The sequence below is a fragment of the Phyllostomus hastatus genome, unplaced genomic scaffold (genome assembly GCF_019186645.2).
Source record: "Phyllostomus hastatus isolate PE091 unplaced genomic scaffold, TTU_PhHast_1.1 phas_scaffold_182, whole genome shotgun sequence".
Classification (NCBI taxonomy): domain Eukaryota; kingdom Metazoa; phylum Chordata; class Mammalia; order Chiroptera; family Phyllostomidae; genus Phyllostomus; species Phyllostomus hastatus.
The window spans coordinates 7,484,193-7,510,299 of record NW_025334013.1 but is presented as its reverse complement, the minus strand read 5'-3'; the positions used below and the strand labels follow the sequence as shown (position 1 = coordinate 7,510,299).

General features: G+C 50.3%; 2 protein-coding genes across 2 annotated transcripts; both read right to left on the bottom strand.

The window, feature by feature from the left end:
* Nucleotides 1-4,259: 4,259 nt before the first annotated feature.
* LOC123831673 (PRAME family member 12-like) lies at nucleotides 4,260-7,051 on the bottom strand. The gene is made up of 3 exons (XM_045858758.1): nucleotides 6,765-7,051; nucleotides 5,766-6,338; nucleotides 4,260-4,833 (listed from the first exon to the last, which is right to left on the bottom strand). Exons 1-3 carry the CDS (start codon nucleotides 7,049-7,051, stop codon nucleotides 4,260-4,262), a joined length of 1,434 nt encoding a protein of 477 aa, XP_045714714.1.
* A 6,262-nt stretch (nucleotides 7,052-13,313) lies between these two features.
* On the bottom strand, nucleotides 13,314-24,803 carry CFAP107 (cilia and flagella associated protein 107). Its single transcript, XM_045858423.1, has 4 exons — nucleotides 24,690-24,803; nucleotides 17,483-17,596; nucleotides 14,562-14,739; nucleotides 13,314-13,495 (listed from the first exon to the last, which is right to left on the bottom strand). The coding sequence occupies exons 1-4, from the start codon at nucleotides 24,801-24,803 to the stop codon at nucleotides 13,314-13,316; spliced, it is 588 nt and encodes a 195-aa protein (XP_045714379.1).
* Between the last annotated feature and the right edge of the window lie 1,304 nt (nucleotides 24,804-26,107).

Below are 26,107 nucleotides of genomic sequence, written 5' to 3'. Positions count from 1 at the left end.
TTACGGCCACTGTCTCTGGTCGCCTCTGCCCCCCACCCCCCACCTCTGCCTCCTACCTTTCACCTCTGCCCCCCACCCCCACCTCTGCCAATCCCATCTCCCTCCCCCTCTTCCAGTGATTTAATGACCAGGAGAGGTTTATTCCAGGAATGCAAGATTGGCTTAACATTAGAAAATCAATCACTCTAACTAACCATATCAATGGAATAAAAGCAAGAAAACATATGATCATCTCAATAGTGCCAAAAAAAAGCGCATTTGACAAAATTCAATGATCTATTTGTGATTTTTAAAAAACTCTCAGTAACCTGGCTGGCGTAGCTCAGTGGATTGAGCTCAGGCTGCAAACCAAAGCATCGCAGGTTCGATTCCCAGTCAGGACACATGCCTGGGTTGCAGGCCACGGCCCCCAGCAACCGCACATTGATGTTTTTCTCTCTTTCTTTCTCCCTCCCTTCCCTCTCTAAAAATGAATAAATAAGATCTTTTAAAAAATAGTGTCATTAAAAAAAAACTCTCAGTGAAATAGAAACAAAATTTCTCAGTATGATCAAAGCCAGTCTCAAAAAAACCTGTAGCCAAATTCCTACCTAATCATGAAGAACTGAATGCTTTCTCCCAAGGTCAGGCACAAGGCGGTGAAGAGAAAGAAAAGCCATACAAGTTGCAAAAGAAGAAGTAACCGCTATCCCCACAAACAATGTAAACACCCACAGATGAAAGCGTATATAGGATCCACACCAGAACCACCAGAATGGACTGAATTAAGCAAAATCACAGGCTACAAGATCAATATATTGTATAACAACCAATTGTGTTTCCATGCTAGCTGTGAGTTACAAACAGTTGGAAATTGAATTTGAAACCCCACTTACTAGCGCACCCAAAGGCATGATGGGGTAAGTGGAATAAAGTGTGTTCAGGACCCGAACATTAAAAACTATAAAGTAGGGTGGGAAGAAATTAAAGAGTTCCTGAGTAAATGGAGACAGCATTTTCATGCACTGAAAGACTTCATGTGGTTAAAATGTCGATTTCCCCAAATCTATAGATTCTGATCCTAATCAAAATTCCATTAGGCTTTATTTGGTAGAGTTGACAGGCTTCTTTTGAAATGTGTGTGGAAATGCAAACAACTCTGTTTAGCCTGGAATCAGTTTTATAAAACTATAATGTTTTGGAAGACTCACACCACCTGATTTCAAGACTTAGTAGAAAGCCACAGTAACCAAGAGTGTGGCGTCAACACGCAGGTTAACGGAGCAGAACAGAGAATGCCCCTGTGTAAGGCAGGCCCCCGCATGCGTAGTCAGTTTCGGTAAGGTGCCAAGGTGATTCGATGGAGAAATAAAGGTCTTTTCAACCAATGGTGCCACAACCACAGAACATCCACGTGGGACCAACAATAAAAAAACTCACTCTCACCATATATAAAAATGAACTGGAAATGGGTTATATATCTACACATGAAAACTAGAGCTATACGACTTCTGGAAGACAAAAGGGACTTTTAGGGCAATGAAATGACTCTGTGCAAAACCACAACAGTGGGTACGTGTCTTCATACATTTGCTAAAAGCCGTAGACTGTACAATACTGAGAGCGAACGGTAATGCCAGTTACCGACTCCGGGTGGTAAGGGGGTGGCGGGCTCGGCCCAGCAGTTGTATCAAATGGACCGCCCGGCGGGGGTGCTGACGGTGGGGAGGCCGTGCGTGGGGACGGGCGGGGGTCCGTGGGAACTCTGTCTGCCTTCTGCTCAATTTTGCTGTGAACCGAAACTGCTCTAAAAAATAAAGTCCACCTTTAAAAATGTAACTGTAATCCTTCCAGCTCTAAAATTTTATTATTCTAAATATTTTTTAAAAGAAAAAATTCTTGGTCATTGATCTTTAAAATCAGTTTTAAAGTTTGTTTTGAGGCTCTGAACCAAGTTAAACATTTTTTAAAAATACGTGCATTCTTTAAAAGCACTAAATTTCCTTTATCCTTTTAAAAGGCAATTTGTGTCTTTAATACTTGCACAAATCACAACATAAATACACTCAAATGGCATCTATATGATATCAGATTTTTTTACTTTTATATTTTTAATTTTTAAAAAAAAATTGGTGTTTTTTTTTGTTGTTGGAAGAGCAGATATTTTTTAAAAAGAGCACGGCCCGGCTTTCAACACTAACATGTCACCCAGTCTGACCAGCAGGTGGCGCTTGAATCCTACAGCTTGGAATTTTTTTTTTTTTTTTTTTTTTTTGCTAATCACCGGGTATAAATCCAATCTTTCACATTTCAAAGCCCCTCTCCCCCTCCCTCCCCGCCCCTCCCCCCAGGCTGACTGCTAGGCCTGTTCGGGAAATCGTGACCTTTGGTGGCTGAGGTGGAAGCTGAGTTCCATTGCGTGCCCTGTGCTCTGCTCTCCTCCACGTTCTGATGAGTAGAGGATACGATTGAGGGGTGAATGCTGGGGGCTTCTCCTGGGAGGGAAAAAGAAGGAAAAATCCACTGCCCTCAACATGCACCATCTCGTTGGAACCTGCAAGAACCCCCTCAGCTGAGTGGGCTCCAAGATCCTCATTTTGCAGGGAAACTGAGCTTCGGGCCCGAGGTCCCCTCCCGCCCCCAACAGCACCAGCCCCTGCATCCTCAGCTGGGGTCCTCATCCGGCTGCCCTTTGTGTGGGGTGTCACCGTGATGGGTTAATTCTGTGTCAACCTGACCCCCCCCGCTAAGGGATGCAGAGATCAGTGGAACCAATCCTGGGTGTGGCTGAAGGGATTAGCATTTGATTCAGTGACCAAGCCCAGAATCTCCTGGAGCCCAATGGAACCAAAAGGGGAAGGAGGGATGAATTCTCTTCTTGGGCTAAGATGTGCCTCTCTTCCTGCCCATGGACATCGGAGCTCCTGGCTCTCCCGGCTTCAACCTCCAGGACTTCTACCCGCTGCCCTGTGTTCTCAGGCCCTTGGCCTCAGACTGGGGGTTGCACCGTGGGCTCCCCACCCCCCGCCCCCAGGCCTCCGGACTTGGACTGAGTCACACCATCAGCTTTGCAGTTCTCTCGCCAGCAGATGGCAGATGATGGGACTTCTCAGTCTCCGTGTCTGCACAGCCAATCCCTGAGCTGAATCTCCTGCTGGTGAGTCCGCAGAACCCTGCCCGACGACACAGGGACTCAGCCCAAGCCAGGCCATTTCTGTTACCCATCCTGACACACTGATTTCAAAGCATGCTGTTGTAGTCTTCCCCGAGAGGGAGTGTCGGGAGGCGTTAGGGGAGCCAAGTCAATCTCTCATCCATATGACCTAGCCCCCCAAAAGGTTATACTTGTATCACGGTGTAGAAACACAAAGAAAAAAATGCTATATGCCCGAATAATTTTACCATGTTGCTAAAAGGAGTGTGGATGTTTTTACTGGCCACATGCAGGTCCATTTCAGAAGCACGGCGACCCACTAGGATGACAGGCGTGGGTCGGGGAGGCCCAGCCTGGACCTGCAGCGTGGACCACTCCTTCCAGACCAGGGGCCCTGCCCCGTGCGGCGAACCCTCCCTGGCACAGCCATCGGCTGGGGACTGAGGCTTATGGGTCTGCCCGGAGAAGCCTGACGAATGCTCATGTCCAGGGTCACCGCCTGAGTCCGCAGGGAGGTCCCCTTGCTGCGGGGCCTCCTTGGCCACTTCGTGTGTTCCAGTTGTGTGAGCCCACCGAGCGGCCGAGAGGAGGTGCGAGAAGCCCCAGAGAGAAGGGAAGGGCCGGAGGGGATGACACAGACACCGCTGGAGCCCTGCAGCCGCACCGCATCCCAGCGGCTAGGGTTCCTGACCCTGACACCTCAGCGCCCTCTTTCCTTTTCCTCGGTACCTGGAGAGCCCTGACGCGTACACAGGGCGGGGCGGGGGGGACGACACAGGTTAACCTATCATGGAGGACCAGACTGGAGTCATGGAAATTTTCTTTATTTCCGACCATTCCTTTAAAACCGTCCACCCCAGGGTAACTCCCACCCACGCATTGGAAGCCCAGCTCCCCACTCCGCAATTCATTCACGTTTCCGACTCTACGGGACGCTTGCCACCTCATGTCCCATCAAGTCTCCAACATCTGCCCCTGCATTCCTGCACCCTGGCTGGACCCCCTCCCTTTCCCCTTTCACACTGAACGCATGTCTGCAACATGGGCGTGTGTCCCCTGTCTGCACCTGGGGCCTGGGTTTCAGCTTCGCCGTGCCCGGGAGAACGCTTCTGCTGGATGCACCCCTCTACGCAGGGTTCTCGCAGGAGAATGCAATGGGTTTCAACTCAGAGGACACCGGCTTGCCGCAGTGAGGACAGGGGTTGGTGCTGAGCTGGATGGTCCTGGACTGTCCTAAGTCCCTCAGAAGCCCTTTCAGCTCGTCGCAGATCTGGTCAAATCTCTCCAGGTCAAGAGCCCCGTGGGCGTCGTAAGTCTCCATAGGGGCCGGGTACAGCTCGAGGTTTAGACTGCGCAGCCCGGTGGTGTGGCGCAGCAGCTTGTCCATGGCAGCCAGGGACAGGAGGTTCCCGGACAGCTTGAGGGTCCTGAGCTGGTGGCAGCAGCTCAGGGCAGGCGCAATGGCCTCGACCTGGACGTCCCTGATCCCGCAGTAAACTAAGTCCAGGTCCTCGAGCGTGGCCGTGATCTTCTCCAGCAACGTGGAGAGGAGCTCAGGATTGAACTCGGTCAGGCAGACGCCATTCAGATCTAGGTTCGTGAGCTGACGGAGGTTCGGGCACCGGGACAGGTGCATCATGTCCAATTCCGTGAGCAGGGTGTCTGTTATGGAGAAGAGCTCCAAGCGGGTCTGCAGGCAGCTGGGGAGAGACAGGGCAGTTAGTTCTGGGGGGGTGGGTGGCAGGTCGAGGGGGCCTCCGGGTGACAGAGGACCGGTTTGTCCAAGTGCAGGGTGGCTCTGACCATCTGATAAAGGCCAACGGCCAGGACGCCCAGTCTTGCTTCAGGTGGAGTCCTTTCGCTTTCACTTATGTGACTGGGTCAAGTTCATGAACTCTCCAAAACTTCCTTTCCTCACCTGTCAGGCAGAACACTCCACTCGGGAGGATGGATGGATATGACGGAAAACACCGGAACATGCTTAGGGGGCCTGACCACGTCTCGATCAAGCATGGGCATCCCTGAATTTTAATATTGGGGGATAAAACCAAAAACACTCTCCACTCTGGCTCCCTTCTGTCCACGGCTGGGGCCCCAGGTGCGGGGATATCCGGGCCACGTGAGGCTAGTTCTTCTGAGGCAGAAAGAACGCACCTGGGCACACGCTCCCGCCACACCAGCTGGGCTGGCCAGTCTGCGGGGGTTCCCCGCAAACCATCTCTCACTTTCAGTCACCCTGTGCGCCCCTCCTCCCCAGTCTCCAGAATCACGCATTTCCCATCTACTCCTCGCCTTCCCTAGAGCACAGAACCTCTTCTCCCAGACGGGGAAGCGGAGACAGGGCCGTCCGTGTTCACGCAGCTGGCAGGCACGGAGCTCTTCTTTGGAAATGGCTCCATCTCACGCGGCTTCTCCTCTTCACTCACCTCTTCGGAAGTCGCCTTAATTGAGACATCTCTCCCTGAAGAGGCATTTACAAGCCCACCCTCGCTGGCTCCGAGCTCCCTCTCCCATTTGTCCCTCCTCCTTTCTTTGGGGTGGGGGTGGGGGCTGCGTGATACCACCCTTCAGAGCAGCAAATGAGACAAAACGCTTGACATCTTGCCGCCACGCCCCCTGTCCCACAGCTCACCTGAGCAACTTGTCCAGATGGCCCGTGAGAAAGGCGGGAGATTCCAAGTAGAGATCCCGCAGGTGCTGCAGCCGGAGGAACTGAGAGGTGAACCTGATGATATGGAACTCCTCCACCCGCTTCTCCTCCCTGGAGGCCGGCAGGTGGATGTGGGACAGACAGAGGCTCTGCACGTTAGTCATCTGACCCAGGTAAGAAGCAAACGTCCCCAGACTGGACAGGTTCCAGGGGCAATTCACATACACCTCCTGGATGCAGCTCAGCTGCACCAAGGCCAGGGACTTGATGTTCCTGACGGGCACTCCCGAAATGTCCAGCGTCTTACAGCACAGGTGGAGGGACCCTTCCCTCCTCTTGGCCCATGAGATGACGTAGGTGAGGAAATGGTCCTGGATCCTATTGCTGAAGCGAAGGTCTATGAACACCTCCAGGGGGACCAAGGGCTGCTGCATCCCGGAGCTGCCCTCGGCCCCGGGCCCGGTCTCAGAGTCCCCCTCGGCCCTGGCTGCAGACCACCTGCTCCAGAAGTCCTGGCCGGTGTCCCGTAAATCCAGCACCCGCAGTCTCCACCTCCTGCAGGGGAAACGGGGGCACTGGCTGAGATGCTCTTCGGCCAACAGAATGAGAGCGGATCTGAGTGAGCCCGAGCGCCTGAGAACTTGAGGCAACGATTGGACTCCACCACCCCCAAGCTTTCACTCTGCACCCCAACATCAGTTTCTCCTGTGCCCTCTTCTTCCTTCTCTGCGTTGTGTGTCTCCATCTCCTTCCCCTCCACACTTCCTGGCCAGCAGGGCTAGTGCCTTTAAGTACCACAGGGAGGACGCAGGGCATGTTTTTTCGGGTGCCCCTGCCTTGTAAGCAGGCCTCCAAGCTTCTCCGAATGTCCCTGTCACCCTCAGAAACCTCTGGCCCACCCCCTCGGCCCTCTACCCTGCCGGGCCCCAGCTGTCTTCCGGGATGCCCAGGACCCTGTGGGGCTCCCTGGATCGGCCTCACCTGGGGCGAACCTTCTGGGCAAGCAGGATGTCGAGCCCGTCGAACACAGCCTGTAGGGTCCTGCCCTGAGGCGTCTTCATCAGGGTCCCCAGAGGGAGGTAGTCGAAGGGCCAGGCGCACACCATGGTCTTCAGGGACGCCCTGTGTCTCCCCGAGAAGGCCTGCATGAACAGTGGCGGGAAGAGGTCGGAGGGCAGGCACTCCAGATCCCTGGCAGACAACACCCTGTCCCTCAGCAGGCTCTGGCCCGCCAGGTCCAGGAGTCTGGGTGGAGTCTGGAAGCTCATCTTCGTTCTGTTCCGGAGGGAATCCCGTGGACACGTCTAGAAGACAAAGCATCCCTGTCAGGACAAGCACGAGCCCCCCCCAGCGTCTGACCCCCCCGCCCCCCTTCAGAAGACTCATCTCAGAGCCAAAGCCACCCCCTGGTGATGGTGATGGCCTCAGTTTACCCAGCTGCAGTCTGCCCCTGCTGGCCCCAAACAAGCATCTCAGAGGCACCCACATCTCTGATTCTAGTGCAACCGGGAAGTGGGGACGGAGGCGCCTGAAAGCTGGCCCCGCCCTTCTGGAGGGGAACTGGCAGACCATTGGTTGCCCCGAAGGGACGGAAACGGAGACGTCATGAGGCCCAATCAGCCTACACCCTCCGTTCCCATAGTCAGCCCACTGGGGGAAGACGCCCCTCAAATGCATGCCATTCATAGTTAACATTTTACAAATATATTTTATTGATCATGCCATTACAGTTGTCCCATTTTCCCCCTTCATTCCCTATGCCCTGCACACCCCCTCCTGCCCCCATTCCCCCCCCGCCCCGCCTTAGTTCATGTCCATGGGTCATACATATAAGCTCTTTGGCTTCTACATTTCCTATACTATTCGTAACCTCCTCCTGTCTATTTTGTATCTACCATTTATGCTTCTTATTCCCTGTTCCTTTTCCCCCCACTCTCCCCCCCCCTCCTCCCCCTCCCTGCTGATAACCTTCCATGTGATCTCCATTTCTGTGATTCTGTTTCTGTTCTAGTTGTTTGCTTAGTTTGTTTTTGTTTTTTAGGTTCGCTGGTTGATAGTTGTGAGTTTGTTGTCATTTTACTGTTCATAGTTTTGATCATCTTCTTTTTCATAGATAAGCCCCTTTAACATTTCATGTAATAATGGCTTGGTGATGATGAACTCCTTTAACTTGACCTTATCTGGGAAGAACTTTATCTGCCTTTTCATTCTAAGTGATAGCTTTGCTGGATAGAGTAATCTTGGATGTAGGTCCTTGCCTTTCATGACTTTGAATACTTCTTCCCAGCCCCTTTTTGTCTGCAAGGTTTCTTTTGAGAATTCAGCTGACAATTTTATGGAAACTCCTTTATAGGTAACTGTCTCCTTTCCTCTTGCTGCTTTTAAGATTCTCTCCTTATCTTTAATCTTGGGTAATGTAATTATGATGTGCCTTGGTGTGTGCTTCCTTGAGTCCAACTTCTTTGGGACTCTCTGAGCTTCCTGGACTTCCTAGAACTTTGTTTCCTTTGCCAGATTGGGGAAGTTCTCCTTCATTTTTTTTTTCAAATAAGTTTTCCATTTCCTGCTCTTCTTCTTCTCCTTCTGGCACCCCTATGATTTGGATGTTGGAATGTTTAAAGATGTCCTGGAGGTTCCTAAGCCTCTCCTCATTTTTTTGAATTCCCATTTCTTCATTCTGTTCTTTTTGAATGTTTATTTCTTCCTTCTGGTCCAAAGCATTGATTTGAGGCTCAGTCTCCTTCCTGTCACTGTTGGTTTCCTATACATTTTCCTTTATTTCACTTTTCATAGCCTTCACTTTTTCTTCTATTTTGCGACCATACTCAACTATTTCTGTGAGCATCCTGATTACCAGTGTTTTGAACTCTGCATATGATACGTTGGCTATCTCTCCATTGCTTAGTTGTATTTTTTCAGGAGATTTGATCTGTTCTTTCATTTAGGCCAATTTTTTTTGTCTTGGCACACCTGTTACGTAGTAAGGGGTGCAGCAACCCACGTGGCTGTGTTGTCTCACTGCTGTGTGTGGGGAAGGGCTCAGAGAGGGAACAATGCTCCTTGCTCAGCTCTCAGCTGGCTTTCAGTCACTCCCTCCACTAGCCACCAGCAAATTGGGCCCTTCTGGTGCTGATTCCCAGGTGGGTGGGTTTGTGTATGTTCTAGGACCCTGTGGGTCTCTCCGAGGAACTCTCTATGAGGCTGGGAGTTTCTCCTGCTGCTGCCGCAATCCCCCACAGGTGTTTTCAATCAGAGGTTTGAGGCTTTATTTCCCTGCGCTGGAGCCCTGGGTTGCGAGGTCTGTTTTGCTCCCCAGTTGTTCCTCCCAGTTTATCTGCCCGTGAATGTGGGACTGCCCAGTCTGCCAGCCACCACCTCACCTGACCAGTCCTCTACCGACCACCTTGCTGAGGGTCCTCTCTGCCTGGCTGCCTGTTCTGCCCCTCCTACTGGTCTGGATGAATGTTTCTTCTTTAATTCCTTGGTTGTTGGCCTTCCATACAGTTCGATTTTCTGTCAGTTCTGGTTGTTTTTTTGTTTTTAAATTTGTTTTTGTCCTTTTGGTCATGTGAGGAGGCACAGTGTGTCTACCTACACTTCCATCTTGGCTGGAAGGCCATCTTTAAACTTTTTAAATGGGACAAAAAGAAACCCAAAACAAAACAAAAACCATACATGTGAAAATGAAAAGGAACAAAACAAAAAGAACAAAAATGAAAATAACAGAAGTAGAAACACACACACAAAAATAAAATAAAATTGGCTCCGTTAAGATATTTAAAAATAGCAAACCAAATCAGAAATCCAAATGCTTGGGATTTGAGCAAAACTACACTTAGAGGCAAAACCGAAGACTGAAATCTGCTGGTCTGCGAAAAAAGAAAAGAGAAAGGTCTCTGTGCCATCTCAGGCTGCGTGTCACCGTGGGAGACCAGCTGCGTTAGGTAAGAGGGGCCGTCCCCAGTGGAGGGGGCAGCTTACCTGCGCTGATGCGGTTGGCTGGGCGCTCACACCTCAGACCAGGTGGAGACCCCAGCAGGGACTCCAGAGGTGAGTTTCTGTGTCTCTTCTTGGGTGTCCGAGGCTTCTATAGACCTTTGTAGTCGCATCTTCCCCTTTTCAACGATCATCATCCAATCAGAAATCAATACCTAATTAGATTCCTCAATCTCTAGCCCTTAACCCTGATGGGATCTTTCCCTTCCGCCAGATGAATTGATTGGATCAGACATTCGCGTAAGGAAGGGAGAGAATTAGGGAGGGGCGAGGTTCAGGGCTGAGTTTTGCTGACCGCCCAGCGGTGGTCACCCTCGGGGTGAGCCAGGGAAGGGTGCAGTCGGCTCCTGGCTTCGGTCAGGGGGAACACAAAATCGGAAAGCATCCCCGTTGGGGGATCTCTGGCCACAGCAAAATTATTGAAATGTCCCAGGGTTACAACAGCTTCGGGAGGATGATGGCGCAGTCCCCAAAGAAAAAGAAGTAAATGTGTCTGGGCCTGAGGTTGTCACTTAGGCAGGAAACAGAGCAGACCCTGAGCTCACTCAGGGAGCAAGGGACATGCCGCTGAGGACGGGCTGGACCCCCAGACCGCTGGGCTTCTCCGGAGGAGGTCATGTCAGAACTGCCACGGGGAGCCGGGGTGGGGGCTGGGCAGGGTGGAGCCAGGCTGTCCTGAATGACCCAAGGCCATGTAACGGACGGGGCCTTCCTGGGGGAGAAGAGGGTTTGAGAGGCTTCTCCCTGGGTGAGTTGAGACACTAAGAGGGGACAGGCCAAAGTGGAGACAGTGTCACCCTTCAGGGCAAAAGGGAGGTTCTGTCTCTGCCCCTCCCCAGAGGATGATGGGAATAGCTCAGCAAAGTGCAGAGAAGATGAAGGACTGGCAAGTTTCAAAGCCAGGCCGCTGACCGAGGTCGTTATCACGTCTGCAGCACAGGAGTTCAGTGTCTCTTCTGCCTTCATCCGGCTCATCCTGGGCCAGGCCACAGCACCCTGCTGGACTGTTGGCGTAAGCTGGTGTCAATTTGGCCACCAGGGGGCAGGCTCGTCCCACCCGAGGGCGGAGCTCCAAAGGGGCTGGGTTCTGCAGTCCAACCAAGCCTTGCGTCCTAGCAGAGGGAACAGTGGCCCTGCACGGGGGCTCTGACTCAGGTCTGAGTTGTCCTCTGTGGCCTGGACTGTTTCCTTGATTCCGTCTATTGTCTTTGAATGTTGAGCAACAGCCCCCAACGTGCATGCAGGACTTACACCGCACCAGTCGCTGGACTCAGTCATTTTCTCTGCCTTAGAGATGATCACTGACAGAGGAAGAGAGAGATTTCGGGGGCAGGGAGGGTGGAGGGGTGGATAGTGGTTTCTTCTAGGCCCCAAGGCCTGTCAGTGGTGGAGGCAGAATTCTAAGGCCCGCCTGTTGGTCCCTGCTCTTGAATATGACACCCTGTGGTCCCGGCACCTGGCAATGCGCTGCTCATTGGTGCTTTGTAATAACATCCTAGTGTCATGGGCTCTGCTGCGGCTGCAGGAAGCCTCAGACAGCACCAGATCCATAATGCACCATGCTGCTTGCACGGCAGAGTCTGCTACCACGAAACACCAAACCGCCCAGATAAACCAGAGGGGCCCAGCCTCCTCCGCCAGGCAAAAATGACTCATCCAACCCCTGCCTTGGGACACCGGCCATGGCTGGTGGTGGTGACAGTCAGCAGGACCACCCGGCAAAGCTCCGGTCCTGCGCTTGGTTCCCCACCATAAATATTAACTCAACTTTTCTCCTGCCACTTGTTTTCTTACTTGCTAGAATGTGGTAGCAAGTGACCCCCACCCCAAACATGTGAAAAAAAATTCATAGAAAAATAGCCCGATCCATTCATTTTTCTGTTGTTTATCTGTGGTTGGTTTGTTTTGGTGACAGAACAGCTGAGATGCTCCGAAAGCAGTGGCGTGGGTGGGCGGCCAGGGCCGGGCTCTCACGGGTACAGAGGCAGGGAGCCGATTCCCTCTCTGAGGCTGGCCGAGGAGTCGAGGGACTCATTTCTGCTGAGTCAGGAGTGGGGAGACGCTGAGCCCTGGGGAGAATATCTTTAGACATCAGAGTGGTTTGGGGCCTGGATACAGAGGCCTCCCCCTCCAGGGCGGGGGGGTTTAGGACTGTGAACAACAAAAAAAGGGGGGGTGGAGAGGCTCTGTAATAAATCTAATTGGAAGTACCCTCACAAGGTGGGCTGACCGTACATTGCCACGTGGGCAGGTCATGGTGGGTACTCACGCCCAAGGCTAGCACGCCTTTGGAGGCCTCTTCTTCAGAATTGGGGCCACAGCACCCCCAAGAGGGCACATCATCTTGTTAACGACCCCGTCATCCAATCCCCACCCTGCTTTCTCCCACCTTCACGTAAGTCTCCTTACAGTGCCTCCTGAATTCCGAAAGTATAAAAGAAACCACAGACTGTCATCCTGGGAAGCCGTTTCCTCAGTCCGTGGAGTCTCGCTCCCAGGTCGCCTGTTCTTACCTCGATAGGAAGCAGCTGGTCGGAGGGGGCTCGCCCCAGATGGAGAACAGGAGGGGTGTCGAGAGTGGGGCAGAGTGTGGGTTCACGGAGAAGCTCCGAGAGACCAGGGTTCACTCATTCGCCCAGCCAGGGATTGGTAAGCACCCACTGAATACCCGGCGCTGTCTCTACAGTAGCAGATGCAAACAGTTGGGGAGGGGGCGTGAGGCGGAGAGAGGCCATTCACAGGAAGGCTCTGCGGTTCCAGTGCGGACAGCCCAAGGGGGCAGATGGGGGAGGAGCTGCTCGCAGCCCCCGGGTGGCCCCCACAGCAGGTGGTGACGCACGTGGCAGGGGACGGACTCCATCCTGGGCGAGGACGGCCCCCGAGTCTGTGCGCCAGGGGTCCGCCCTCCCTCCCAGCCTCTCGCCGAAAAACTCCCCATCCCAAACTCCTACAGAGATCGGAGAGTTAGGAAGTGGAGGGGAGAGTCTGCATGTCTTCCCTTCCTCTGAGCCCTCGGGTTCAAGTGCACGTCTGCGGGGGCAACAACAGACCCACTGGACTCCTTCTGGGCTGCCCTCCCCGTGACCCCATTTGACTATTCCATGGAGTTTTCAAGAAGCGTCTTGGAGTCCGATTTGTTCCTCTCACTGGATCAGAGACTCCTGGAGGTATACACCCAGCTGTGAGAGCTTGAAGGAGTCCCATGACCTCTCTGGGCCTCAGTGTCCCCTCCCGTGAAACAGGAGAGTGAAACTTAAGGATCCTTCTGTTTCTTCTAACAGTCTTACCTTCTGCACACACATGACGCTCCACCATGTCAAAGAGCTTTAATTGTGGGATGGGAAAGGCAGGAACCACGGGTGTGGAGGAGGGGCGGGAGCTCTAAACCCAGACCATAGTTCTGAGGGCCCCTCCCACGGACTGGATTCAGAGCTCGGGCTGTCTCTGCAGTACCTCCCGCCCTGCGGCGGCAGGCCCCACTGTACGGTGGGTCTCCGGTTGGTGCTGCCTGGGCCGCCCGTGGTGGGGTGGTTCTCAGAAGCGTGGGACAGGGTGCAGGCGAGGGGGAGGGACCGGGATGGAGTGCTCCCGCCGGGACAGAGCACACAGCGGAGGCCGGGGGTAGGACACAGTGTAGACGCTCTCTCTCAGGCCAGCCTTGGGAGGGAGCCATCTCTGCTTCAGCTGCTCGTAGAGTCCGTAGTTTGTAGGGGGAGCTGTGAAAAAGAGCAGGTCCAGGGACTCAGCTGCCAGTGCCCGGGAGGGAAGGTAGGTTCGTGGGCGGGCGAGTGTTGGCTTGGCCAGCTCATGGGAGCCTCGGGCTGCAGAGCTCCCTGTGTACTCAAAAGGGACCAGGAGGCCTCGGAGAAGTCAGCCCCATGACCTGCTGCAGGGTGGCGCCACCTGCTCTTGGGTAACTCTCCCACCCCAGCAGGGAAGGGAGCAGTGTGGGCTCGGGAGGTGAAGAAACCCTTGCAAAAAGTCACGCAGAGGGACAAGCAGTTCACTCTCTGACCTATGTCCCATTGCGTTCACTGAAGGGTAGGACTGCCGAGAGAGGAGGCAGAGGCTGCTGGGTAGCTTGAAACATAAATCAGACTAAGCTACTCTCCCAGGTAAATTCCTCCAAAAAGCCTTGGTGCTATCTTGGAGCTACCCCGACCCTGGAAGGCTCTTCCCCCTAATCCCTGCTGTGGTTCCCTCCTTCTCCACTCAGTTAAAGCCCAGCCCCCATTGTCCCACCCACAGGAGATCCAGGAACACCCACCTCACTTTCTAGCCTCACCTGTTTTCATCAGAGCTCATATCCCAGCGCAAAACTACTAGATCTTAGGATATCTTATTCCTCAATGGTGTCTTAATTGTCAGCCAACTGGAGTGCCAACTCCCTGAGGGCAGAAGTCCCTCTCTGTTTGTCCTTGCTATGTGTCCAAAGGCCCGGCACCTGGACCCTCGTACTAGTCAGGAAATGAACGATCCATCCAAATGTGCAGACCCATTGCTCCTGACACCTGTGCTCCAGGCAAACCTGCCACTTCGGGGCACAGGTGGGGCTTCATCCCACCGCCAGCCTCGCACCAGTGTCGAGGGGCAGAGGACAGAGGGCAGCCCTGGGGGCAAACAGGACTCCTCCCCCCATCAGCTCCTTCTAATGCTCTCCTTGAGCCAGAGCCAGGGCCCCCTGGGCGTGTCCTTCTGCGTGAGCCGGGCACCCCTCAGCCTTGGGCAGGTGTGGGCCCCTTACAGCCCAATGCGGGGGGAAATCTAGAATTATAAAAATACCCAGAAGAGGGAAGTCGGATCTCTCTGGAAGCCACTGCAACTTATGCTTGTCCCAGCTGCGGCGTGAGGCCAGGCCCGGGTTGTAATTGTGCCGGTTGTAGTGGTCGTCGTACGTGCTGATCAGGTGGCAGTGCGAGGGCTCCTGGTGGTGGGTGAAGATGTGTTTGTACGGCAGCCCCTGGCAGGACAGACAGCGCGGCCTGTTACTGATTGGAGCCGGGCATCACCTGCCCGCCTCGGTGAGGGCGGGTGTGGCTGCGTGGACTCCCGGGGCCGCACGGGTCCGACCCACCCGGACGCAGCTCCCCTCCAAACACACGCCTCAGCTCAGCTGCGGTCAGTTCTCTGTACGAGTGACCCCCGGCTTCAGCCCAGTCAAAGAACTACGGGGGCGCATTCACATGAAAGTCGGGACCCCCGGCTGAATGGGGAGGGTCACCCCGTCTTGTCGCATGCCCCTGCGCTCTGAAGCTGTCCCCTTTCACTTGTCAGCCCAGTCTCCAAGTGCCTGTCTCCATGGCCAGTGAAAGCTGAATCCGGAGCCTGGCGTCTGCACCTTGTACTTCCGTCGGTTACCATGGGGAGCGCTGGCGAGCAGCCTTCCTCCGCACGGGATTTACGGCGACCTCAGCTGGAGACCCGGGGAGGGGTCCCTTTGGTGGAGAGTAATTTACGGGGAGAAGAAAGCCGTGTTCTCCCGGCTCTGGGACGTGTGCCTGAATCAGAGCTTTTCCTCGGACAATCCCTGGGCCCCAGACAGGAATCCGGGGGGACTGGGCTGATTTACGGGGGAGGAGAAGGTCGATTTGCACGCCCGTCCCCCAGTCTGGAGCACGCGGAGGGGTCTGTGGCTGCTCCCGTCTGGAAACGCCGACTGCGCCCCATATTTCAAGTGCCGGCCCATAAATAAGTCCGATCACAATGGCGGGGGCAGACGGGGGTGGGGGCGTGGGCGCAGACATGCGGCCGGGGCTCCCAAGGTCGCCGTCACCAGGTGCCCAGAGCATTCCCAGAGCCAGGGAAAGCCAGCCGAAGAGGTTCCCATCAGCCAAGGGCAGTGCCGAGGGGGACAGGACAGAGACCAACAAGCATTTCCTGGCTGTTTCTCTCGGTTCGGGGGCACCACCCCGCTGGCTTCATCATGTTCCCAGGATTTTTGTTTTCCTCAGCTATGGTAAGGTGACCTACATACAGACAACTGCCTTTGAGAGGAAAGCTTCTAGGTCCCCAAAGAGGGGGCGTGCCATGCCACACCACGCAGGGCCACAGGGGGGAGCGCCAGGGCGGGCCAGGGGCAGAAAAGGAAGAGAGTACAGCCCAGGGAATGGGCGAGGCACGGCCGGCTGGTTTGAGAAGCTTAGGATGGCGCAGTTTGGCTAGTTTCAGAAGGCTCTGGGCTAGAGGGGTGCCTCTGGTTGTGGGTGCCTGCCCTGGAGTGGCCTAAGCGGAGGACAGTGGCTGGGTGAGTGAGTGTCAGACAAAGGAGGTGGCTGCGGAGATGGGCTCGGATGGTTGGATTGTGTCCCTCCCATAGCAAAGCATCATAAAAGAGATGAAACTAACAATGTGATGAATACCCCTGCCTGGGAGAAAAGCACAGGAAGGGGGTCTTCCCTGGGGGGTGATAACCTCAGCTCTCCAAGGTCCGCTTGAACAGCCATCAGCATTTGCCGAAGAGGGGTCCTGGGGGCGGGGGCCGGGGAGTGGTGTGCAGAAGGAAGCCCAAGAGAGCTGAAGAAGCAGAAGCAGCCATGCAAACAGACCATTCGAGCTGTCTGTAGGGACAAACGTCCGATTGCTTGGTTCTATTCCGTGTGTGTTGGGGGGCGGGGGGCTTGGTCTGATTTTAACAACCGTGTGCGTGTGTGTGGTCAGCCCTCCACCAAGGTCTGGGGCAGGTCCGAAGGTCTGAGAAAGGGCAGCTCGTGAGCGTGGAAGACAACGTGAAGTGCCCCGTGTGCACGGCTGGTTGGGGACTGGACGCCCCGACCGTGGCTTCTAACTTTTGCCTCCTTGTATTAAAGTGCATCTGTGGCCTCAGTGCGCACCAAGGGTGAAGTCGGCAGCCCCAGAGCAGCAGCCGGGTGTCTGAGGGTGCCGGCACAAAGCTGAGATCCTGGCGCTCTCTGGAGACCCCGACATGGGGGCACCCCTTGCTTGATTTTCAGAGCGGGCCCCTGCTTTGTCCCTTAGCTACACAGCTTCACACGTGACACGTGACACACACCACCCCTGGGCACATTTTACGGGAAAATGAGTGTGCTGAGCTCAACAATCCCTTGCAGCTCCAAATGCTCCCATTCTGACAGATGTCCACCCCTCGTCCTGGGCCTCCCTGCCCCCCACCCTGCCTTCAGGCAGGTGGAGGGTCCAGCAGGCGTGGTGGGAGGGGGGGGGTCCTGAGGTTGCATCCCCCTGCTCCCCGCTCCACAGGCCTAGAACACGACATGCCACAGACACCCAGGGAGAAGGAGCTGAACGTGCCCTTGCCTTTTCAGACAAAAGAACAGGAAGCTGGGGCTCAGAGGACACCCAACGCTGTCATCCAAACCTCACCGCCACTTGTTTTGGGAGCACCTTACGTGATCCCTCACAATAGTCACCTTAGTTCAGTGTTGACCACGCTCATTGCGTGTTGCCTACAGCCTGGGCCCGCATCCTGCTGGGGAAGTGTGGAGGGGTGGGGAAGATGAAGCAGGAAGGGGCTGGGGTGCAGGGCGGGGGAAGCTACCAGCTTCAGACTGCACAGACCTCTGCTCACCAGGTCATGTGCCACCTGCAGCCGCTGGGCTGGGGACAGCACAGACGAGCCTACTCCTGTGTTCCCGAGAGGACACTGGACCCAGAAGCAGCCGCCTGGTGGGGCCTCTGAGCCCTGGGTTGGGGCGCAGCCCGAGCGTGGGGCCCCTACTTCCTCTTACCTCAATTCTGCTCCTCCAGTTCCACCTGGAGACCTGGTCCGGTCTGTAGCCAGGGAAGGGAATGTACTCTTTCCTGTAAGTGGACTGGAGAGTCTTCTCAGTGGCTTTGGTGAACTGGAAAAAAAAAATCAAATTTTCAACACAACGTCTGGGGCCTCCCTTCTCAAACTTCTGCTGCAACCCCTCACCTCCTGGGCCATCCGAAGCCGGGCAGGGAAAGGGTAAATTGGGACCCCACACAACGCAGGCTTAATTCTGTCCCTTCGCTTCCAACACCGGAAAAGGAGTGGGCGCCCCGCCGTCTAGGACCCCGCCGACCGGTCCCTCGCTCATCTCCTCTCTCCCTGCTCCTCCCCCGTGCTCACCTCCTCCCCGTCCTTCTTCGTGTTCACTCTTTCCGACTCACCCTCCCCCCCCCCCCCGCCCCGATATTATGGTTCCTGGTTGATATTTTACATTTGTATTGTGGTAAAGTACCCATAACAAGATTTACCGTTTTAGCCATTTCGACGTTTGCCGTTCAGTGACATTAGCACATTCCCTTTATCATGCAACCACCACCACCGCCCACTTCGAGAACTTTTTCATCATCTCAACCCAAAACTCCATCCCTATTCAGCAACTCCCCCCCCCCACCTCTCCCTCAGCCCCTGGCGCCCACCATTCTACTTTCCATCTCTATGAGTTTGACTACTCAAAGGACCTCTTTTAGGTGGGATCATACAGTACTTGTCTTCTTGTGACTGGCTGACTTCACGTAGCATAGTGTCTTCAAAGTTCACGGACATCGTAGCGCGAGTCAGAATGTGTTCCCTCTTAAAGGCTGAACAATATTCTATTGCACACATATGCCATATTTTGCTTATCCATTTATCCATCACAGAATTATTTCTGCCCTTTGGCTACTATCAATAATAGTGCTATAACCAGGAATGTACAAATATCTTTCTTAAAGACCCTGCTTTCAATCTGGTGAGGGGTTATAGAGCCAGAAGTGGAATTGCTGGGTCAGGTGGGAATTCTGTGTTTAACTTGGTGAGGAAATGCCATACTGGCCGAAACAGTGGTGGCACCACCTTACACTCCCACCAGCAAGGCGCAACAGTTCCCGTTTCTCCACACCCTCACCAACACTTGTTATTTTCTGTTTGTTTTTTTTTTAAGATTTTATTTATTTTTAGACAGAGGGGAACAGAGGGAGAAAGAGAGGGAGAGAAACATCAATGTGTGGTTGCTTCTCACACACTCCTCACCAGGGACCTGGCCCGCTACCCAGGCAGGTGCCCTGATTGGGAATTGAACCAGCAACTCTTTGGTTTAGCAAGCCAGCGCTCACTCCACTGAGCCACACCAGCCAGGGCTATTTTCTGTTTTTTTGTTTTGTTTTGTTTTTGTTTGTTTGTTTGTTTTTTACTAATAGCCATTTCAGTGGGTGTGAAGTGGTAACTCATTACGATTTTGATTTGCTAAACAGTTCTTTCCCTAATGAGTAGTGACGTTGAGCATCTTTGTGTGTGCTTATTGGTCATTTGCCTGTCTTCTTTGGAGAAATGCCTCTTCAAGTTCTTTGCCAGTTTTTAATTGGGTTGGATTTTGGTGTTGAGTTGTACAAGTTCCTTATATACTCTAATGTTATTCCTTTATCACATAGAAGATTGGGAAATATTTTCTCCCATTCTGTCAGTTGCCTTCCCACTTTGTTAATAGTTTTCTTTGGTGCATAAAAGTTTTTAATTTTGATGAAGTGCAACTTATCTATTTTGTTGTTGTTGCCTGTTTTTTGGTGCTATAGCCAAGCAATGATTGCCAAATTCAGTGTCATGATGCTTTTCTCCCATGTTTTCTTCTGAGAGTTTTCTAGTTTTAGGTCTTTATCTAGGTCTTTGATCCATTTTTAAATTTATGTTTGTATATAGTGCAAGGTAAGGCTCCAGCTTGATTCTTTTGCATGCGGCTAGTTTTCCCAACACCATTTGTTTTTTTTTTTTTTTAAATAGGTCTTTTTTATTGAGTGGTCTTGGTATCCTTGTTGAAACCATCTGATTTGACATATAAGGGTTTATTTCTGGGTTCTTTATTCTACGCCACAGGTTTATGTGTCTGCCTTCATACCAGTGCCACACTCTTTTGATTATTGTAGCTTTGTCCTAAGTTTTGAAATCAGAGAACATGAGTACTCCAACTTTGTTCTTCTTTTCAAGATTTGTTTGGCATTCAGAGTCTCCTGAGATTCCCAATGAATTGTAGGGCAGTTTTTAAAACTTGTGCAAAAAAAAAAAAATCCTAGAGATTGCTTTGACTCTGAAGATAGTTTGGGAAGTAGTATTGGCATCTTCACAGCATGGGGTCTTCCAGTTCATGAGCACAGGATTTCATTTCATATATCGCCGTCTTCTCTTATTTCTTTCAACAACGCCTTGTTTTTAGCGAGTAAGACTTTTTCCTTCTTCAAGTTTATTTTGAAGTATTTAATTCTCTTTCATGCTATTATAAATAAAATTGTTTTCTTAATTTCCTCTTTCAGATCGTCCACTCTTACTGTACAGAAATGCACGTGATTTCCGCATGTTGATTCTGTTCCCTGCTACTTTGTTGAATTTGTTTATTTGTTTTAATGGGGGGGGCAGGGGGTGTGGTTGGGGGTCTTTAAGGTTTGGCGCACATATGATCATGTCGTGCAGAGATGATTTTACTTCTTTCTTTCCAATTCTATGAGTTTTATTTCTTTTTCTTGCTCTGGCTGGAACTTTGAATACAATGTTAAATAGAAGTAGCAAAAGTAGGCATCCTCGTCTTAGAAGAAAAGCTTTCAGTCTTTAACCTTTGGGTCTGATGTTAGCTGTGGGCTTTTCATGTACAGCCTTCATTATGTGGAGGGAGCCAAGTACTAAGTAAAATTCACCAGTGAGGCTATTCAGTCCTGGGCTTTTATTTTCTGAGAGGTTTTTGATTACTAATTTAACTTCCTTACTAGTTACCAGTCTATTTAGATCTTCTATTTCTTCATGACATTTTCTTCAATACATACTGTTTCTCTTTGCTTCTTGGAACATTTTTTGACCTAAAGTCTATTTTTTTATGATGTTAGTATTGTCACTCCACTTTCTTTGGTTACTGTTTGCATGGGATACCTTTTCCTACCCTTCCACTTTCAACCTGTGCATGTCCTTAGGTCTAAAGACAGTCTCATAGATGGCACGTAATTGGATCCTGGTCCCCTCTCCACCCCCATTCTGCCAATCTATGTCTTTTGATTGAAAGTTTAATCTATTTACCTCTAATTACTGTTAAGGGAGGACTTACTTTTGATATTTTATCCTTTTTCTGTATGTCTTACAGGGCTTTTGTCTCTCAGTTTCTCCATTATTGTCCTTTTTTGTGTTTAATTGATTTTTTGTAAGTGATACATTTTTATTTCCTCTCATCTCCTTGTGTATATTCTGGAGATATTTTTGTAGTTATCATAAGCATTACATAAAACATTCTAAGGTTATAACATATATATATATTTAAGATTTTATTTATTTATTATTTTAGAGAGGGAAAGGAGGAAGAGAGAGAGAGACAACAATGTGCGGTTGCTGGGGGTCATGGCCTACAACCCAAGCATGTACCCTGACTGGGAATCGAACCTATGACACTTTGGTTCGCAGCCCACGCTCAATCCACGGAGCTACGCCAGCCAGGGCTAACGTATATTTTAAATTGATAGCAACTTAACTTAACTCATATATAAAAACTTCGCAGCTCCACCCTCTCCCACTTGATGTTATTGATGTCACAAATTACATATCAACATATTGGCACCAATGAACATGGACTTATAATAACATTATGCATTTGTTTCTAAATTCTATAGAAAATAGTGGAGTTGCAAACTAAAATTATTATAACAGTGGCTTTTATATTTGTCCACAGATTTACCTTAACCATAGGTCTTCATATTTTTTTATGGCTTCAAGTTATCTACCATTGCTCCATTTCAGCTTCAAGGATTTCTGTTGGCTTTTTTTTTTTTTTTTTTTTTTCAGGGCAGGTCTAGGGGCAATGAGCTTCCTCTGTTTTTGTTTATCTGGGCATGTTTTCCTTTGTCTTTCATTTTTAAGACGAGTTTTGCTGGCTATAGTGTTCTCAGTTGATAGTTTTGTTTTTGTTTTGGAGCATTTTAAATATGTTGTTGCCCCACTGCCTTCCACATGCAAGGTCTCTGCTGAAAAATCTTCTGATCACCTTATAGTCTCCTTTGCAAATGGTAAGTCATTTTTCCCTTGCTGCTTTCCAGATACTCTATGTCTTTGACTTTCAACAGTTGATTATAATGTGTCTCTGGGGTGGTCTAGTTGGACTTATTCTACCTGGAGTTTACTGTGCTTCTTAGATTTGTAGATCCATGTTTTTTCTTCAAATTGAGGAAGATTTCAGCCATTATTTCTTCAAATTATCTCTCTGCCACTTTCATGCTGCCTTTCCCCTCATAATGTGTATGTTGATCAGCTTGATGGTATCCTACGAGTCCCTAGGCTCTATTTACTTTTCTCCATTCTTTTTGCTCTTCAGGCTCAAATATTTCAAGTGATATTCCTTCAAGCTCTCTGATTCCTTCTTCTGCTTGTTTAAGTCTACAGTTGGTAATCTCTAGTGCGTTTTTCAATTTAGTTATTGTATTTTTCAGCTCCAAATTCTTGTCTTGTTCCTTTTTGTAATTTATATCTCTATTGAAATTTCATTTTGTTCATATATCATTTTTCTGTTTTTCTTTACAGTTGACCCTTGAACAATATGAGTTTGAACTGTGTGGGTCCACTTATATGTGGATTTTTTCCAATAAGTACTATAAATGTATATTCTCTTCCTTACAATTTTCTTAGTAACTTTTTCTTTTCTTTGACTTACTTTATTGTAAGAATACTAATATATAATAATGTATGATATATAATCATCCAAAATATGTGTTAATTGCCAGTTGATGTTATCAGTAAGGCTCCTGGTCAATAGTAGGCTATTAATATAGTTAAGTTTGAGGGGAGTCCAAAGTTATACGTGAATTTTTGACTACACAAGAGATGGGCCAATCCCCCTAAGCCCTACATTGTTCAAGAGTCAACTGTAGTTCTTTGTCCATGTATTCTTTCAGCTCTTTAAGTATATTTGAGATAGTTGTTCTGAAGTTTTTGTCATATACTTCTGATGCCTGTGCTTCTTCAGAGGCAGTTTCAGCTACTTTAGTTTTTTTCTTTGAGTGAGCCATGTTTTCCTGTGTCTTCATATACCTTAAGATGTTTTGTTAAATATTGTGCATTTGGAAAACAATAAAAGCCACCTTTCTGAATCTTTGCGAGCTAGCTCCATTCAAGAGAACATTTCTGCTAACTAACAGGGCAGGTTCTGAACCTTGAAGTCAGGTTGGTGTGAAGACTTCAGGACTTCTCAGGACTTTTCTGTGCATGCCGCTTGCCTGGGCTTCTTTGTGTGTGTATGTGTTTTCCCCATGTACATGGCTTCTTTAAATGCCTCAGTCTCCTACAGACTCTCTTCCCTGCTTCTTCTCAGGGCCTTAGATGTTCTGCTGCATTTCTCTCCCTGTGACCTCTTGCCCCTGACATTTGCAGGTCTGGAGTCTGGCAGCTTGCACTAGCTGTGACTACTGCTGCTATTCACAGCTTTTCTGAGCCCAAAATCTGAACTATGCCACTTTTCCTGTCCGAGCTCTGAGTTAGGTAAAACAGAGACCCATCAGTCAGGCAGCCCCAGGCAGGTTAGAATGCTGCTCTACTCCTTCTGAGTTTGATGGAGGGAACTAGCAGCCGGGCCACTGCTTCCCCCACGCTGCACCATGTCATAGTGAGGGTATGTGAAAAGGGCAAGTGAAAACACCATGGGGTTCTCTACCATTTTGAACGTGGCTTTTTCTAAATCGGGCATTTGATTTGTTGCTATAGAGCTTCGACTGTTTTCCAGAGCCTCTACCCAGTTAGTTTAGCTCAGCAACAGTAGTTTTGTAAATGCTTCCATGATAGAACAAGGACCTCAAATTTCTTAACCTGCTCCCTTTCTTACATCATGCCCACTCCACTCTCTTTATGCAATTTCCTCTAGGTATAGGGCCAGCTTGCAATATCCCTGGGCACTGCCTTGCCTGCGGGAGTCTGAAGGGATTGCTCAGGCAGTCCTTTGTGCCCTTGGATCTTCCATGACACATATCCACTCCTCACACAAGACCACGTGCACTCAGATCTAAGAATGGCCACCAGTCATGTCTGGCCAGAAAGGTGGTGGATGCTAATGGGCTCCATAAAAGCAGCCTTTTCCAGTTCTCAGAAATCACCACCCATCTTCCCACACTTACACCAAAGCTACCAATTCTATCACCCTTTTTCCTTGGCCCATTTCCCAAGAAAATGTGAGGATATTTCGATATCCCTGCAAAAATGTAAGTGGCTCAGTGTTGATAGCCAAACAGGAAGACATTCCATTTTAAGTAGGCCAATTCAGGCAAAGTGTTTTGTAATGGCCTCTGAAGAACACGGAAATACCACGAGCCCAATTGTTTTGAAAATAGAATCTGAAGTGCACAGGCAGCAGGGCAAGGCATGGAACAGGTGCCAGGGAACAGCAGCTCATCCTGGTCACCAACGCAGGGAATGTCAAGCCTACCTTGGCAGGTACTGCATTCTGGTAAGGGCCAGGCCAGGGAGAGCAGAGATTCTTCACATCAAGGTTCAGAGCCATGGCCAGTATGGCTCAACTTGTTGGAGCATCATCCCATACACCAAAAGTTTGGGGGTTCGATTCCCCATCAGGGCACATACCTAGGTTGCCAGCTCAATCCCCCATAGGGATGCATATGGGAGGCCACCAGTCGATGTTTCTCTTGCCCTTTCCCTTCCTCTCTCTCTAAAATCAATAAAGATATTGATTTTAAAAATCAAGGTTCAGAAGAATTAGGGACAGGAAATATCAGATGCTTAGAAAGTCTCCACTGAAAATAGTACTATGAGGCGCAACTATATTGACACGCCTGCTATAATATTTGGAAGACACAGTGGGGACCTTGAGGGTTGCTTGTCTGTAACTCCCGATGCAGCACACAGACACCCTAATGCCGTATTTTAAGACGGTCCTTGATTTGAGAATAGTAATGGCTTCACTCCTGCCTCTCCCTGCCTGTCCTCCCTCTGAGCACTGTCTACCTTCTGTCTTTCCTTACCTTCTTCCTCTCTTCCACCCAGTTTCCAGTGAGCACGTGGGTTGAATACTTGCTCTCGATCTTCCAGCTGGGAGTGTTCAGTGACTGTGGGTTCACTGCGGTCAGTAACTGCATGGTGAGCCTCCACCCAGGTGTCTTTGACTTGACACAGTTTACGGTTTCAGGAGCAGGGAGATTTTATGACATTGCCGCGTTTGAGTGCCTTTTATTTTTCTTCTCAGACACCCTTCTGAGCGGGCGGTCGATGACACCCTGCCAACTTCACAGAATAAAAGGGCCTCGAGAATCCATTTTCAGGCTCCAGGGAGAGGTGAAGTGATCTTGGATTCCCTATTGTTGACTGTCTCCGTGGTGATAGACTGAGTATAAACAGGCTCCTTCAGGGAGCAGCTGATTCTTCAAGAGCAAAACTGTTTTAGCTTGAAAGCTCAAAATTTTGTCGTTGACAAGTACTGTTTGTTGTTTTCCTCGAAGTGACAGATATACTTCGATCGTCTCCAAGCAAGTATCTGCCAGATATTCCAATCTGAATAATCATGGTTTGTCTCCCAGTCATCCCTTCAAGTAAAAATGGTACTTAATTGAAAAGGATCCCAGCTGGCTCTGCTCACAGCTCAGTCGCACACACAGTGCTCCTTCTCCAGAGAAACCTTGTACATGGGCGTGCAACAGCAGAGCCTTGCTCACCCTCCTGCCCGTTTCATCACACTGCACATTAAAAAGACATCTGCTCAAGGGTCTAGATTTAATAAAATCAATAAGAATGTCCTTGCGCTGGCTGGTGGGGCTCACTGGGTTAAGCATCAGACTACAAACCAAAAGGTCGCTGGTTCAATTCCTGGCTAGGTGCCTGGTTGGGGTGGGTGACAGACAACAGATTGATGTCTCCCTCTCTTTCTCCTTCCTTCCCCTCATTCTAAAATCAAATAGGGTATTTTAAAAAAAGAATGGCCTTGATAAAGATGTAAAAATTAAGTGAAACTGGCATTATCCTTACTTTACGGCAAGTGTATGGTGGTGGAGATATGGCCACTTGACCAGCTAATGGCACTGCCTTGATTCACACTCAGGTACTGGCAGTTTTACCCCCAGTGCTTTTGCACTAACAGTGCAAACTTCAACATTGTGAACCAGGACAAATAAGATCTTAGTAGTGTGGGCGCTAGACATACAAAGAAGTATACAGATGATGTATCGTAGAACTGTGCACTTCAAACCTATGTAATCTTAACAAATGTCACCCCAATAAATTTAATGTTTAAGAAGGGGGAAAACTCAATGGCTATTCCATTCTATTGTCATTTGAAATAGAATGCTATTTAAATAATATTTATTTTTTTGTGTATATTTTATTGATTACACTATTATGGTTGTCCCATTTTTTTCTCCCCTTTATCCCCCTCTGCCCTGTACTCCAC

Excerpts from the sequence above, each read along its gene's own strand:
- LOC123831673 (XM_045858758.1), bottom strand. The coding sequence starts at position 7,051 with ATGAGCTTCCAGACTCCACCCAGACTCCTGGACCTGGCGGGCCAGAGC. Across the intron at positions 6,339-6,764 it reads GCCCAGAAGGTTCGCCCCAG|GAGGTGGAGACTGCGGGTGC; the intron begins GTGAGGCCGATC and ends TTTCCCCTGCAG. Across the intron at positions 4,834-5,765 it reads CATCTGGACAAGTTGCTCAG|CTGCCTGCAGACCCGCTTGG; the intron begins GTGAGCTGTGGG and ends GTCTCTCCCCAG.
- CFAP107 (XM_045858423.1), bottom strand. The coding sequence starts at position 24,803 with ATGCAGTTACTGACCGCAGTGAACCCACAGTCACTGAACACTCCCAGC. Across the intron at positions 17,597-24,689 it reads GGGTGGAAGAGAGGAAGAAG|TTCACCAAAGCCACTGAGAA; the intron begins GTAAGGAAAGAC and ends TTTTTTTTCCAG. Across the intron at positions 14,740-17,482 it reads ACTGGAGGAGCAGAATTGAG|GGGCTGCCGTACAAACACAT; the intron begins GTAAGAGGAAGT and ends CTGTCCTGCCAG.